Here is an 18223-nt window from a genome sequence, read left to right as displayed (position 1 = left end):
ACATGTGTTTTTCAAATACAACTTACATGCAAATTAGAAATACAAGTACTTCCCAATGAATATAGAAAGGAACTGTTAGCATGAGCTGTGATGATGAAGTAATGATATTCTGAAAGTCCCGCCCGAAATATTAACCTCAGTAATTTGTAATCAAAGAATGTATCTTCACATGAACATATTTAATACTTTATAATAAAAAAAAATTTTAATCAGAAAAACTTTACAGATTGCTGAGGTATATCTATTATAATGTAGAAAAGTGGAATTAAGAGTATAAAGCAAGAATGTAATTAAATATCTGTACTTATAAATAGGTCTTAAAGGCCTTAACATAAATTAACCTCCATAAATATTGGAGATTGCATACATGTTAAAATAACTGCTGAGAAATCAAATTTTTAGAAAAGCTAACACTAAGTCCATAATTATCAAATATACTCTACAAATGGTTCAATAATAACTGAAGAATGTTTTCAAAAGCTGGAAAATGGAAAAACAATAGGTTCAATTTATTAATTCAATTCGTCTTCATTTATCTGTTCAGTTCAGTTCAGTCGCTCAGTCGTGTCCGACTCTCTGCGATCCCATGAATTGCAGCATGCCAGGCCTCTCTGTCCATCACCAACTCCCGGAGTTTACCCAAACCCATGTTCATCGAGTCGGTGATGCCATCCAAACATCTCATCCTCTGTCGTCCCCTTCTCCTCCCGCCCCCAATCCTACCCAGCATTAGGGTCTTTTCCAATGAGTCAACCCCTCACATGAGGTGGCCAAAGTATTGGAGCTTCAGCTTCAACATCAGACCTTCCAATGAACACCCAGGATTGATCTCTTTTAGGATGGATTGATTGGATCTCCTTGCAGTCCAAGGGACTCTCAAGAGTCTTCTTCAACACCACAGTTCAAAAGCATCAATTCTGCGGCGCTCAGCTTTCTTCACCGTCCAACTCTCACATCCATACATGACCACTGGAAAAACCATAGTCTTGACTAGACAGACTTTTGTTGGCAAAGTAATGTCTCTGCTTTTAAACATGCTATCTAGGTTGGCCATAACCTTCCTTCCAAGGAGTAAGCGTCTTTTAATTTCATGGCTGCAGTCACCATCAGCAGTGATTCTGGAGCCCAAAAAAGTAAAGTCTGACACTGTTTCCACTGTTTCCCCATCTATTTCCCATGGAGTGATGGGACCAGATGCCATGATCTTAGTTTTCTGAACGTTGAGCTTTAAGCCAACTTTTTCACTCTCCTCCTTCACCTTCATCAAGAGGCTCTTTAGTTCTTCTTCACTTTCTGCCATAAGGGTGGTGTCATCTGCATATCTGAGGTTATTGATATTTCTCCCGGCAATCTTGATTCCAGCTTGTGTTTCTTCCAGCCCAGCGTTTCTCATGATGTACTCTGCATATAAGTTAAATAAGCAGGGTGACAAGATACAGCCTTGACGTACTCCTTTTCCTATTTGGAACCAGTCTGTTGTTCCATGTCCAGTTCTAACTGTTGCTTCCTGACCTGCATACAGGTTTCTCAAGAGACAGGTCAGATGATCTGGTATTCCCATCTCTTTCAGAATTTTCCACAGTTTATTGTGATCCACACAGTCAAAGGCTTTGGCATAACTGTAGGAACCTATATTTCGGTTCCAATCACCATTTGCTTTACTACTAATTAGATGGTTTTCATTTCAAACATAGATAATATATAAAATTAAACAGAAAAAATACTGAATAATTTTAAAATATTATGCATCTCCTTCCAAGGCCCAAAACAGCAAAAAGGACAATTTTATAACTAGATTTTAGTTATATAAAATATATATGTGTAAAAGACAATATAAACTGCCTCTTTAAAGCAGTTTTTCTCTCCTTAAGATTCCCTTAATATACTGTGTATTCTCTGCTGCTGTATTAGGTAAGTATCTTCCCTATTTTGTTTATTAGTGCATCTCTAGCCAGGGCCCTGCAGTGCATATGGCACACAGTGGGCATTCATCACTTATCTGTGGGATGGATCTGAATGAATAAACAAAAAACAATCTTTGTACAAAGGCAGATATGAAAAAACTCATTGGTGTTTTTAAAAACTTGTAACAGACTGGGGAATACTGTTCAAAAACTGAGGAAAACATATATCCTGTCTAATCTGGTCAGCCTTCCCTGCTTTAATCAACTCAATAAAGACAAAAAAGAAAAATTAAGCATTTTTTTAAAGTTAGTAGAAGACAAAAACAGTATGAGCAAAACAAAAAAGATTCTAAGAAATATGCAAATAAATGCTTGATTTATAATAAAAAGATGACTGCATTAACAAAACAGGGCAAGTCACACAACACAGACTCCTATAAGATGAAAGATTAAGTTACATCATGCACGGAGCACCCAGCATAAATCCACTGTTGTATGCCTGACCTGAGATTACAGTTCATATAAAAATACAGCAACTCAGTAGACAGTACTAGTAAGACCTAACCATTTGCTACAAAGGAAGTTATTACAATAAAAAAGAAAAAAAATTCAGCAAGTTATCCAAATCAAAAGAAAAAAAACTGTAATGAGAACAGTTTGTACTATGAACTTTCCAAATCAAATTTACCATATGATGTAATGGAGAAAGTGATCAGATGGACTATTTTCACTGTGATCATGCTTAACCATCTCTAATGTGTAGGCTAATGAGATAAAAAAAAAAAAGCACGCATATTTTGTTTCCTTCAAACCTATAAAATGTGGACTTACTCCTTGCTTAGGGTCTCACAAAATAGGACATTCTTGTGCGCCTAATCTAAAATTTTAGGTAGACCAAAAAAAGAATATTTTCTAAGGAAATTCAAAGTTCACACTCAAAATGAATCTATGAATTGAGCCAAGACAAATGAAGATTGCTGTATGTCTTACTCTCAGACTTCCCTAAGCTGCTTCAAAAGATCCATAACTTTTTAAGAACTGTATAGCTATTTGGAATAAAGTACCACTTTCAGATGCCATTCACACACTTCAATAAATTTGCATCTTACTTTGATGAAGAAAGCACACTTTGAATTAAAAACCTGTTATCAGCAATGCATGTTCATTTCAAGAGGATGCGACAGACCTACAAAGCAAACACTGCTGGATCTTTTCAAAGTGTAACATATGAATCCCAGTCTACCCTGAGATATTTAGCTATGTGACCACACACATCTCAGTGTTCATATCTGCTTGGATTTGTTAAAACAAATTCTCTAATATCAGATTGTTAAACTCAGTGTTAATATCTATCACTAAAGAAATAATCTTGTAATCAGAATAAGTGCCTTGGCTGAACTAACTTACCATTTAATAAAACCTCAAAGAGCTATATTTCAATATTCTCTTCAGTTTCAAATTGAATAGCAATGAACAACAGAACTGTGATAGTATTGTTTTAATGAATAATACTGCCCAAAATAATTAGGATTCCTGCAGCATTACCTATTTTTTAAAAGTTTCCATAATTAAATAAGTCCTATTTCTAGTAACAAAAAGGTGACAAAACAAATACGCATATAGATTTCAAAATATGACATATATATATGTTCAACCCAGAATGGGAACCATGAGGTGTTTATAAATTCATGTTAAAAACAGGTACTAAGATCCCAACCTTCTTACTACTTTTAAAAACTTCTATGTCCTCCTAAAGACTATTCTGAATGAAAGAAAGTAATCACCTGAATGGTCATTTAATTTAATTGACTGTTCATACGTTTTAATTTTGATTCTATTTTGCAGTACTGAACTTGTCTATAATCTAAAGATTTGTAAATTCTATGGCAAGCACTATATCTACCTTTTAAAGAACTTAACAGATACATATCTTTAAAACATGTTTAAAATGAGAAAATTAAACAGAAAACTATCTGCCTATACCACAGAAAGTTATCGAATCATTCTGCAGAAAAACAATCTATTATAAGTAATAATCTCACAAACAGCAAAAGCAAAAAATACTGCAAAGGTAAACTTATAAACAACCCAAAGACACTTGTAAACAACCCTAACAAATTCAGCTCTTTCTTCTCTTCCTCAAATTAGTAGACTTATTCTAAAGAAACACAATTAATACTTCTAGTTGCTTAAGCTATACAAATTCTTAAGAAAACGTGTCAAATTTGAAAGTTAAAATTTCAAACAAAAAGCAAATGATGTAAGAGAGATAAACTCAGCTTCTGGCTTTGGAGTTAAATTAAGGTAGAAACTTAACATTAAAAAGCAAGAGTCCCACAGAATTGGAGGAAAAATTTACAAAAGTACACCTATATAACAGGGGATTAATATACAGAATATACAAGGAACACCTACAACTCAACAATAAAAACTGTCCAATTTAAACATGGGGAAAGGATTTAAATATATACTTCTCCAAAGATGATTATAAATGGCCAGTAAGCACTTGAAAAGGTGGAGGGGTGTAAGGGGGTTGCATGAAACAGATAAAAGGGATTCAGAGGTACAAGCTTCCATTTATAAAATAAATAAGTCATGGAGATGTATATACAGTATAGGGTATATAATCAATAATAATGTAAAAACTTTGTATGGTAACAGATGGTTACTAGACTTATCATGATCATTTCATAATTTAAATGTTGAATCACTATGTTTTACACCTGAAAGTAATATTGTATGCAAAATTACTTCAAAAAAATCACTAATCATTAGAGAAATGCTTATCAAAACCATAGTGAGATATAATTTCATATTCAATATGATGGCTATTATAAAAAAATGGAAAATAACAAGAGTTGGTAACGATATAGAGAAACTGGAACCTTTGTGCACTGTTGATGAGAATGATATGATGGTGCAGTCACTGTGAAAAACAGAATACCAATTTCTCAAAAAATTAAACATAGAATTATCATATGATTCAACAATTCTACTATGTATATACCCAAAAGAGCTGAAAGAATGGACTCAAACAGATAATTTGCACACTCATGTTCATAGCAGCATTATTCACAATACTTAAAGGTAGAAATAACCCAAATATCCATTGATGCATGAATAGATAAACAAAATGTGACATTTACATACAATGAAATGCTCTCTCTCTCTCTCTAGTCTCTAAGTCATGTCTGACTCTTTTGTGACCCATGAATTGTAGCCTGCCAGGCTCCTCTGTCCATGGGATTCTCCAGGCAAGAATACTGGAGTGGGTAGCCATTTCCTTCTCCAGGGGATCTTCCCAACCCAGGAATTGAACCGGGGTCTCCTGCATTGCAGGCAGATTCTTTACCAACTGAGCTATGAGGGAAAAAAAAGAATGAAAAAGAAGGAAAGGAAAGGAGGGAGGAAGATGGAAGGGCAAGAAATATAGGCTACAGCATGGATGAACCTTGAAAACTTCATGCTAAATGAAGTATGTCAAATACAATGATTTCATTTACATATGTATCTAAAATAGTCAAATTCATAGGGACAGAAAGTAAAACAGTAGTTACCAGGAGCTGAAGGGAGTAATGGGAGTTACTGTTTTAATGGGTACAGAATATAAAATTTCTGGAGAGTGGTAATACAAATGGTGGTTAACAGCAGCACAATGATATGAATGTACTTAATGTCACAGAACTGCACACTTAAAAATGGATAAAATTATAAACTCTATGTTAGGTACATTTCACCATGATAGAAATTTAAATAATAGTAATTTTTAAAGGTGTTGTGATACAGTTCAAAGAACCCTGAATCAAGAAAATGAAAATCAAGTTGAGGTACTGATATTAACTGTGTGCTCTTAACTAAGTAATTTAGTAATTTGACCTCTCTGGGATTCAGTTTTTTCATCTTTGAAATAAGATTGTAATAGATGGTGTTTCTTTTCAGTTAGAAACATTTCATGCAAGAATATTGCAGACACCAGAAGAACCAAAGCTGAAAAATCAGGCTGCTACCACTCAAATGGAAATAAGAGGGTTAACATCTCAGTTACATCTTACCAGTTACATCTTACATTCTGTCACAGACTATGTTAATCACAAAAGCAGATAGATTATAATAAATACAGCTTTGGAAACAAAGGAACGATAAAGATGTATCTCAAGTAACATTAAAAACATCCAACTCTTATGTTTCTGTGGCCTCAAACTGGACAGTTGAGCAAACACTGTTTTGAGCCCTGTGGGGTGCGTTCCTTACTCCGTTTACTAATAAATGTAACAGGCATTTTTGTTATACTTGAAGGGCCCAGCTTCCATTAAAGCTAAAAGCACTTATTCATATGGCAGAAAAATGGCTCTTCAGTTTCCATTTCAGGGAGGCAAATGATCAGTTATCTGCCTCACCTCTCCTCATCAATACCATGAACCTGCTAGCACCAAATCCTGTATTTCCTATTTAACACCGAACTCAAACACAGATTCCACAGAAGTATCTTCCTCCCACAAATAAACTGCTCAACAACTTCACTAGCCAAAACCATGATACCTTTGCACTGTGCTAAGTTAAGAATGGATACTTAGATGAATCCCTAATCTTGTAAAGAAATATGTGTTTTCCCCCATTACTACGAGTATGAAAATGGCTCAATATAAATCAGCAAGCAATAATTATGAAAAAAGAAAAAACAAGAAAACAGATTTCGATTCAATATAAGAAAGAGCTTTAGAGCTGCCCAACAATGACTATAGCTGCCTCAGAAAGTAAGTTAACTCCTTGTGCATAAAATGTTCAATCCTTGGATAGATGACCATAAATCAAAGCTATGTCATAAAGACTCAGAAATTGACATAATATCTAATATTTCACCTAACCCTAATAACTCCAATACTCTGAGATTAGCAGCACAATAATATCTATTTACTATTAATTACTACTAGGAAAATTCAGATTAGCTATACTATCATAACTAGCCTCTCTACACATGGAAATCTGTATTTACTATAAGCCAAGAAAGCATATTGAGCTTTTAAAGATAATTAACAGAAGATAATGTAAACCTTCACTCCTTCCAGGTAAGGTAGGGATCAAGGACTTTAGAATTAAATAACCCTCCGTGAGAATCCTTGTCTAGGTACTGTGTGACTTTGGACAAGTTATGTAACCTCTCTCAACTTTAGTTTTTTAAGAGGGAACATCAACCTCACAGGGTTGTTAGGAAAGCATGTTGAACTAATTACCTAACACTCTATAAAAAAGTACAGTATTCTCTTTCAACTCCTACCCATTCTTTAATAATCTGCTTAAAAGTTACCTTCTCCATGACTTTCTAAGCCATTGCAATTTTTCGCTGAAATTACAAAATTTATTTATGAGTAAGATCACATAATTTGAACCCACAATTATAGGAGAAAGTGAACTGAAAACTGTACTATGGTTGTAGTTTAATAAGCTGGATCAAAAAGAAATGGAACTAATGAATATTTGATTAACTGCTTAACTATTTTTAAGTGTTCATATGGAAAAACATAGATACCCTCATTTGTATACAAGCCTAAAGTAACTTTCCAAATTTTTCCTCCACTGTATTCATTCACAGATTTAATGGACTAATAACCCTTACTGTTGAGACAACGTTGTCATCGACATGCCTCTACACCCTAACTAGCCTCTCAAGAATTGGATATCTAACTGGTTCAGCCATTAAAGCCCAATTCTAATGTCACTTTTCTGAAGTTATTCCTGAGGTCTTAAGAGAAATTCTCTAATTTCTTTAAACTAACAAGACATTCTGCTTAAGCCTCAATTTTGCAGTTTAATGATAACTGTTTTCACAAGTGTCTAGTGTCCTTCCCTACTAGACTGTAAGTTTTTACGGTGAGGAGATATCTTTCAACTTCACTATATTATACTTTATTATTTCCTCAATCCCAACACTTAGCACACTGCCTATCAAAACATAGAAAAATATTTAATGACATCAAATGTTCCCTAATACAACTGAAACATCTTAAAGGTAAGGAAAAAATGGCAAAGGAATAAAAAAGAAATTGATACGAACTTCAGATACTTATTTTTAAATTAAAACTGCCAATCAAGAATGTTTAGATTGTCAATGCTCATGTAATGTAACATTGTATAGTGACAAAAGCAAACAGTCTAAAAGTTACATTACACAGGATAGATGAATATCACAAATTTAAAGTGGCAGAGCCACCAAAAAAGGAATATATGCTGTATGATTCCATTTACATTAAATCCAAGAATATATGCTATTAGAAATCAGGATGATGGCTAATATTGGAGGAAGTTGGAAGAGAGAGGCTTTTGGGATGCTGATATTTTATTTCTTAATCTTTCAGCTGGTTACCAAGCACTCACTTCACCATAATACACGTACTTTTCTATAAGATATTAATATTTCAATCAAAACATTTAAAAGAGTCGAAATGTACATCATTTCTATTTTGAGAAAAATGGCAATGCTAAGAATACCTCTAAAAGCCTAAATTCGTCATCACTGTAGAAATTTTAAAAATGACTATGAACAGTAGACCAAAGCTTAATTGTGCTAGCAATAACAATGCTGATACTTTATTGCCCTTTAATCAAGGGCACTTACTGCCCTTTTTTAAACAACTCATAACCGAAAAAAGAGTCAAGTGAAAATTTAAATTAACTACTCAAAATTTATCCCATTAAATATTACTGGTCACTGTTTTTGTCACTACATCCTACACATTTCTGCCCTGTACAAAGAAACTAAAGGAACTAAAGTTTACCTGATACAAATAATACAAAAGCTTTTCTGAAAAGCTAACTTTTATATGTTTGAAACTACATAATATAGAATGAAAGATACAATATAACCAAAATATTTTGGAAAAAAAATCTAACAAACTAAAGTTTTGTAATAGCTTGCTCATTAAGATTAAAATATACTACCATGAACATTTAAATGGAAGATAACCTTTTTTCAATGTTATTTAATTCACTTTATTTTTAAAATTACCAAACCTGATTAAATAATATTAGTTTCAAGATTCGCATAACATTAACATCTCAATTTAGAAATATTTTAAAAAGTATAAACTATTTTGCTGACTTAACCAAAATCTAGACTTACATTACTAACATACCAAGTAAAAATTTTTCAATGTACTATAAAATGCCTTTGTTTCAAAAGCTATGGCCTGTAGTGAATATGCTCTTCTCATGATTGCATGAAATACAAACAGAGCATCATAAATATGCCTTAAGAAATTCTGGAATGTGAATTTTAAAAAAAACCAAACAGCTTGTATTATCTGAGGAAGGGAGAGACTGTGAATGGGGACAGACTTGACATAATCCTCACTCCCTGCAACCATTAAGCGAAATTCTCAGTTCTCCTATGATTTCTATTTCATTGAAGTATTATATATTTTATCTGGTATTTTATATGCTTCATTTATCTAAGATCTATTACTGACTTTTGTATTGATTACTTTCCATTTAGAGCTGCTAAAAATTATAGTTTATTTCGTATTTGCTAAAGAAAACAACTTAAACTATTTCAAAACAACATACTTTGTAAAGCATAGCGAAAAATACCACTGAAATAATAGAGAAGTGGTCTTAACTGCACAAAAGCAAATTGCATCCAAATAAATATTAGCATTCTGTGATCTCATGCTTTTAGTATTTAATTGGAATATTTTCATTCAGATGTCAGCAGATATATTTTAAACCAAATTTGGCAATATTGAGAGTAAGTCTTACACATCCTTAAATTAAGCCTTACCTATTTAAATATTCATCTTTTTTCATATAAAGTCTGTAACTCACTTTGGAAATTTTGGCTGCTTTATTTTTAAAAACAAGTATTTTCTACAGTAAATACTGCACTGTATCTAATAAAATTTTAGTGTCATGAATAATGAAATACCACGGGATATGTCCCAGTTGATAAGTTGATATTAACTTTAATAGATACTTGTAATCAGCAGATACAAGTATCTATTAAAGTTAATATCAACTTATCAACTGGGACATATCCCGTGGTATTTTGTAATAGATCAGAATATATAATTCTTGGCTCAAATGCAACATATAAACACCAATACAAAGTTGAAAAGTGCAATCTCTCACAATATAATAAGTGCTACATGAGGCATATGGATGAGGCATAATATGCCATATGAGGCCTAAGGACAAAATTAAACTTATCAAGAAAAATTAAGAATAAAATCATTTAACTGATTTCAATTTATAGAAAAACTGGCTCCAAGACTCAGTTAGCTTTAAGTTCTATATCTTTTTAATTTTCTGAATCAATAGGCAAATTCCTTTGAAAATGTTATCATTTACAAATTTCATTTTAAAAGTTATGTATTATTCAAGGAAATATATCTTTAACAAATCAAGTACTTTAAATAAAGAAGTCAAATCTATTTTTTTGAAAGGTATGTTGCTTTTCACAAATAACTAAAGAAAATAAAATCCTAGAAAAATAAGCTTTGCTAATTAGGATAAAAAAGCAAAGATGTATTTCAAATAATTGAAGTAATCCAAATTTTAAAATATAGAAATATTTCACTAGAATATAATTTCATATATTTTCATCTTATTTCATACAGTTAAACAATCATTTCTTTAACATTAAAAGCACTGCTTTCAATTAAAGGAAAAAAAGGTATGATTAGTAACTACTGACTGTCTTTCTATAAATCTCTTTTAATTCAGGAAGAACGACCTCCAAATAAAGGAATCCAGTACTAACTGAAAATAAGGGCTAAAATCAGTTTCTGCCCAAATGCAGTTACAGTACACAGACATATCAAAAATACTAGATTTATGGCATAAGAATAAATGACATAACCACTTTTTTCAGTGGTTAGGAATATACACGAAATTGTTATTTAGTTGAAATACCCTGGTCTTGCTATTAATTTGCAACTTTTAAAAAAAAAATTGTATTCTCTCATTAAAAAAAAAAACTTGCCCCTGCAGTTCCTATACAATGTGAAACAGCAACATTTTACTATAGCTGCAACTTGGATTGATAGTTATTACCCCAACAACAGTTACCATAACAGTTACGATTACAAGTACTATAAACTAACAGATTTCAGATATTTAAGAGAGACTTCTAACATCACAGCTAAAAAAAAAGAAAAAATGAAGTATTTAACTTCACATATTTTTCTAAAGTTTTGTATAAAACTAATACATTGGCATAAGACAGATATGATTGTTTTTTTCCCCTTCTAAGATAATAAGCGAAAATTATCATAAACCACACTTTAACGTAATACTTACCAGCATGTGGGTAGTTTCAGAAGTTTACCATAAAGAGCAGTGCTGAAAGAGGGAACAATTGGTACAGGTAAGCAGTAAGATCCCCCACAATCCAAAGACGTCAGTCCTGCCTGGAAACCAAATATCTGCAACAAAAAGAAAAGACCCAAATGTTCACAGAGACAAAGTTTTAATAAGCACAGGATGAAATACGTCAGTTTCAATTTGCTCTACAACAGCTGCACACTAAATATGTTCCAATGTCTTTTCACACTTCCCAAACATCAACATTTTCTTTTATTCACTTTGACATTAACTAAATCAGAATTAAGAAATTTAAATATACAGTATTTCTTTCATATCCCTGAGAGATTACTGTTCTTTTGATCAATTTTAAGTTTCATATTTTATGTCTATACATAATTCTCACTTAGCATTTTACTGTCTGCTAAAATGTACATATTCTGTTAAGACAACCGATTACACTGTGCACATCACAGGTATTAACATTAATAAATTACTGTTATATCATTTTATGCCTCAAAGAACATTAACTAAAATGAAAACAATCTTAAAAGTATTTTGCCTTCAACTTACAGTATGCACACACAAAAGGGATATCCAAATATATCCTAAAAAATGTTACATCTTTTCCCTTTCTTTTGTGAAAATGATAGGGATGAGGTTTTTCACCTCAGGAAATTTGGTAAATGGCATGAATTACTTTTTATATGTTTATACTTAAAACAAGTAGATCACATGCAAAAAAATATAAGCATTCCCTGAAATTCCTGAACACTACATTGCCTTAATAGGAAGAATCCACGTAATATCACATTTTACATGAAACACTGCAGAGAACTGAATATGATATTTCTTCTTCCACTATTTTCAACAAAGTAAATGTTTCAAACTGGAAATACACAGAGATACAAAACAAAGTTACTGTTTTGAACAACATGAAAAAGCAGTTTAATCCCAAACTTTATCTTTATTATTTTTTATTCCTTCAGTTTATAAAGCACTAACTTTCTTACCTCTAGGATTAATATTAGCTCCTAAAATCTACAGTGAAACATATTTAAAATACCTCAATAACCGATTCTCAATAAAAATACTTCCATTTAATGAACATAAACTAATAATCAATTTCTTAGAAAGCAGTATTAAACTGCTTTCAAACAATTTCAAAAAGCTATTGTGCTATCATTCATCAAGTTGACAATGTCATATCTTTTCCTGTAATGTCAGTTAGCAATAAACAAAGTAATTTTTTGGAAAACAGGCATAAGAATTACACATTTTCAAACTGAATTTCAAAAGACCCACTTAATTGCTATCAAGAAAAATGAAAGTGATATACCTATTGATTCCTATAAATCCCACTATTAACCAAGATATAAGAAAGTATTGAGAAGAAAAAAGCATGTTTCTAATATTCAACTGATCAACTTTAAAAATTAAGTCATTCCACACTTACATTCTTTGTAGACTTGCTCTAAGAAACCCTATATGCAAAGAACTTCTGGGAACTGTACAGTTTCAGAATTTCACATTTCCTCTGAACGACCCAGTATTTAAAGGTTTCTGAAATTTATTATTATCAATACCACTTGATACAAAGTATGATTATTAAAACAATGCCCAACTTTCAAATATTTCTTAAGTACAAATCATGGTAAAACTTTCTCAAACTAGATTATCTGTGTTCAACTAAGAACTCTCTCAAGCTACTTTCTAATATTCTATAAATGTCCCAACAATATAATCACAGATGCTATCATTAATGAATTCAGATGGAAACTGGGTGTTGAGGAGATCCCCTGCTGGTTGTTTTCAGAACTGCAAAGGACTTTGGAGAAAGTCCTGCATATTATTCAGTAATTTAAGCTTTCACTAAATTTACGTACTACCCAGAGAGGACTCCAGGTAACATTCAAGAAAGTATAAACTACAGTGAAAAAGGGCCTATCTACTATATCAAAAATAATTATTTCAAAATAACCAACTTTCAACTGTTTTAAATCATAGCAATAAGACATGAAGATTTACAATACCTATATAACCAAATAACCTGTCAACAACACTAGGTCAAGATTACAAATACTTTATCTAGAAAAAAGGAAAATCAGCACTGTATGAATTGAGGTTGTTTTCACCAGGACTGTTCATAAACTCAGAAATACAATAAAAGTACTTAACACTGCAAACCAATAGTCTGAAGTAAAAAGAATGTATGAAGCAATTAAGTGCAACTACTAATAGAAGTCTCAGCTGAAGGAAACACCAACTTGAGAAAGATGACTTATATACCACGTTAAATGAAGTTAAACATATACTGCCATCTCAAGAAATTCTATTAGAGAACAACTGAACTAAATCACCTCTTCTTAAATAGGGAAAAATGAAGTCTAAAAACCACAAAGGGATTCTTCAGAATTACCTATTGCTGGAACAGGTACAAAACAAATGATGGTTCATTTGATTTAGCTCATCTATTAGCTCACAATTTGCCTCTGCCTTACTTCCTCACCCTACCCCTTCCTTCCCCTATCCAAAAATATATGGTTGATTCTCCACTTACTCTTAAAGGAAAAAAACAATCTTATCACTACCTCTCCCCTCCAACCATCATTGAAATTCCATTTCTCATTTGGCATCAGCAAAAATCTTTAAAGAGCAGGCTGTAAAAATGCTACATTTTTTTCATTGCCTACTCATTCCTTAAGCCCTCTAAATCTAGTTTCTAGTCATGTATTCATTTAAACAAAAACAAACTTTGGACTGAAACTGATACCTTATGGAGAAAAACTAAGTGTTTTCTCCTAATTTTTTTCCAACAAAATTTAAATGAGGAAACAATAAATAATTAGAAATTTTTTCATCACCCAGATTTTTTTAATGAATATTGTCATGCTGTCACCTATAGCATTAATGAAATAAAAGCCTTCAGAATACATAAGGATGCTTATAACTCAACAATAAAAAGACAAAAGAACTTCATTTTAAAATGGGCAAAAGATTTTAATATTTTCCAAAGAATATATACAAATGTCCAAGAACCACATGAAAAAAACCTACTCAACATCATTAGTCACTAGGGAAATGTATCAAAACCACAAGAAGACACCACTTTACAATCATTAAGATGATTAAAATCAAAAAGGCAGTAACAAGTGTCAGTGAGGATGTGGAGAAGTAAGAATCCTGAGCCACTACTACTGGGACAGTAAAACAATGCAAGAATCCCTTTGGAAAAAAAGTCTGGCAGTTCCTAAAAATGTTAAAGGACAGACAGCTCCACACCAAGATATATACCCAAGAGTAATGAAACTTGTGTTTACACAAAAACTATACAGCAATGTTCATAGCTATCTTATTCAGAACAGCTAAATATTGGAAATAACACAATGTCCACCAATCATATAAATGCATAAACAAAATATTAGCACATATCCATACAATGTATTATTCTCTCATAAAAATGGAATAATAATGTACTGATACATGTGACAACATGGATGAACTTTGAAAAACATTATGCTAAGCGAAAAAAAGCCAGTCACAAAAGACTGTACGTTGTATGATTCCATTTATATGAAATATCCAGACTAGGCAAATACATACAGAGAGTAGATCCGTGTTTATAGGAGGTATGAGGAGTAAATGGAGAGTAAATACTAATGCTTTCCTTTTCAGGGGGGTGACGAAAATGTTCTGGAACTAGATCGTGGTGATGGTTGCTTTAACTCTGTGAAAAGACTAAAATCACTAATTTCTATTCTTTAAAAAAGGTTACTTTATGGTATTCAAATTACCTCAATAAAGGTATTTAAAAATTAAAAACCTTATTACATAACTAAGTTTACCTGAACCATGACCCTCACACTAGTCTCACTGCACTCTCCCCACATCATGCCCCGATCTTTCAGGAGTTCAGAATGCATCCCGCTCTTTTGTTACACATTTATAAACCCTTTTATATATGAACAATCTTTAGCACTACTTTATCTTCTTAATTTACATAAATGGCATCACATTATACATACTATTGCTTCCTGATATTCCCACCAAAAATTATGCTACAGAGAACTATTCATGTGGGCATTTATAGACCTCAAGTTGTACATATCTGTATATGTAAAAATTTCTCTAAGACAAGGGTCAACTAACTACAGCACACAAGTCAAATTCCAACCACTGTTTTTGTACTACCTACAAGCTAAGAATAAGTTTTACACGTGTACATTTACAACTGATTTGATGATTGGGAACACTAAGTTAGTTGAAACTCCAATTAGGTGAAATGCTATCCCAAGAAAAAGAATTTCATTCTTCTCATTAGTAAAACTGTATTACAAAAACAGTCCTATCCTGCATTTTTAATTCTGTCAACTCAAATGCATGGAAATTTGTTCTCTTATTATTTAAGTACCTATTCAGTATCCTAAATTTTGCCTCATAGCCCACAAAATAGTATCTGAACCTTCAAAGTCTGCTGGCCCCTACTATAGTATATATATTGAAAATTGGAATGAATGTGTGTTTTCAAATTTATTAAATCCTGCAAAATCCAAATGCTACCAATTATACATCTACCAGCCACCAATTATACATCCACCAGCCATATATGAAAGCACAATTCCTTGAAATCTCCAGGGAAAACTCTTTACTGGATGTCAAATATTCCCAAATCCAGGAAAGTAAAGGGGTTTGATCCTACTAGAATCTTCTTGACCTCTCTGAAGCATTTGCCATAGCAGATCCTTACAAGTAACAAGGCCTTGTGTGTCTATGTGTGTTAGTCACTCAGTCGTGTCCAACACTTTGCCACCCTATGCGACAAGGCCTTAAATTTATGTCTTTTTCTATAATTTACAGAATGCTTTCACTAATTTATTTTTTATATGCTTCAAACCTCAGATGCCTTGCAGTGTCTTAGCTACTTGATTCCACACATATTCAAAGATAGGTTTAGCATTTAAATAAAGAGGACTTGATAAGACATATGAAAGTTCCATCTGTATGTTTCCTTCCATGCCAACTCTCTCAATTAATAAATGTCATTACATGAAGGGGGAAGAATATACTATCTTTTCACATAGTCAATACACTCACATTTACATATACAGATTAAAATTTAAGCATGAGTATTTAACTGAAAATTAAGAGTTTAAAATGCCAAACACATGAAATAGACATTTAAATCCTTCATTGTAGTATTTTAACACTGTAATGGTGAAAATTAAACTTTGAAAACTTCCTCAAAGGTTAGAGTAATCATCGCAAAGTAAGATGAACTGCTATAAACTGTATAACAAATTGGTATTTTTAGCCAGTTCCGAATAGTCACAAAACTAAAAGTCTCTACCAAATCCTTAAAGTTTTAAAATGTACTAGGTCACTGAAGAAGCATCAGAAATGCAATTAAATTTTTTTAAATGCAATAAAATTGTCAAATTCAACGCTTTATTTTTTAGAGTATTCAAAATTCTTAACACCAATGAAAAGTTTTTCTACATATACTAAGCCTAACACTAACTTCCTGGGACATTTAACTTATCCACTGGAGTCAAACTAACTAAAATATAAACAACAAATAGATACTAAGGGAGTGAAGACCTTTTCCCAAAACATAATTTTATCTGAACTACACATTAACTTTTACACTTTCTGGAAAGTTCAAGTGAGCATTTAATATATTACCCATGACTTTTATGTCAGCATGAATGACAATCACACTGGTGACCAATAGCTTTGGTGACGATTTTCCTTGAGGATGGGGCACGCCTAACTCATTTTTAATGCTAAGTGTCTGCAATACAGAAAGAACTCAGCATTTACCAAATGAATGAATCCCATGTAAGTATAATACCTTGGAAAGAACTGCCTAAAATTAGACTCGCTTTGATAAAACAGGGCAGATATTCTTAACAATATAATCTGATATTCAGGTTGTGCCAACACACCTCAGTGTATTAATTTTGGGAATAAATAAAAAAGTACAAGTGTAATATATTCTCTATGTATATAACTTTCAAAAATATCTTCTACTACTCTCCATATGATATAAAACACTTCTAATAGATCATTACAACAATGGCCCCTAAAGAATCATACTATCCTGTGTCTATACCTCTTTGAAACATAACACTGTCAACTCTTCCATCAAGGTAGTAGAATTTCCTTCTCCATCATCTTAAAAGTCAGCTTTGCATAGACATCTAAAAAGTGTGTTTTCCCATTACACATGGTTTGAAAACAATTAAATTTTAATGTCTTAAATTTAAATATGCCTGTAGGTGATATAAAACTAGTATCTTTAAATTGGTTTCTCCTTACTCTATACAGACACAAATATTTAAGAACTTTAAAACATCAAACTATCAAGCATGAACCAATGAAGTCAAAAGTCTATCTGTGCAGTCCTCTAATTTTCATACTTTACAAAAAATTCAGTGCATTTTTAGAACTTATTCTTGAATTCAACCTGGCATAGTTTCCTTTAGTCCATAAAACAGAATTTAATTAGGTATATGCTATTTCTACTTAGATTACACGTCTGTTTCCTTAGTAAAAACACTTATTACTCAAAATTTGAGTTTACCTATTTGTAAGTACCTATACTGGAACGTATTACTTATCTATTTAAAAATAAAAGAGAGAGAAGGAAGAGCTGAACAAAGTCTCCACCAATTAACTTTACATAACTTGATCTAAGGGGCTTCCCTGGTAGCTCAGCTGGTAAAGAATCAGCCTGCAATGCCGGAGACCCCAGTTCAATTCCTGGGTTGGGAAGATCCACTGCAGAAGGGATAGGCTATCCACTCCAGTATTCTTGGGCTTCCCTAGTGGCTTAGCTGGTAAACAATCCGCCTTCAATGTGGGAGACTTGGGTTCAATCCCTGGGTTGAGAGGATCCCCTGGAGAAGGGAATGGCTACCCACTCCACTATTCTTGCCTGGAGAATTCCATGGACTTCAGTCCATGGGGTCACAAAGAATCAGACAGGACTGATCGACTTTCACAACTTGAGTTAAAGTAATAAA

The 18223-nt window shown here is 32.5% G+C and overlaps 1 protein-coding gene across 44 annotated transcripts in view; it reads right to left on the bottom strand.

Annotated features, from left to right (window-relative positions):
* VPS13B (vacuolar protein sorting 13 homolog B) overlaps positions 1-18223 on the bottom strand; it is a 752042-nt gene that overhangs the window by 633559 nt on the left and 100260 nt on the right. For all 44 annotated transcript variants that reach the window (XR_014057390.1, XR_014057381.1, XR_014057388.1 and 41 more), the window contains exon 16: positions 11196-11320. Coding sequence is in view for 21 of the 44 variants with exons in the window: in XM_081503358.1 (XP_081359484.1) it covers positions 11196-11320 (125 nt within the window). In the remaining 23 variants the exon portion in view is untranslated. The remainder of the gene's footprint in view (positions 1-11195; positions 11321-18223) is intronic.

The sequence above is a fragment of the Giraffa tippelskirchi genome, chromosome 6, assembly GCF_054371585.1.
Source record: "Giraffa tippelskirchi isolate mGirTip1 chromosome 6, T2T-mGirTip1v1.2.pri, whole genome shotgun sequence".
NCBI lineage: Eukaryota > Metazoa > Chordata > Mammalia > Artiodactyla > Giraffidae > Giraffa > Giraffa tippelskirchi.
Note: the sequence above shows the minus strand (reverse complement) of the source record. Positions and strands in the feature narration are given on the sequence as shown.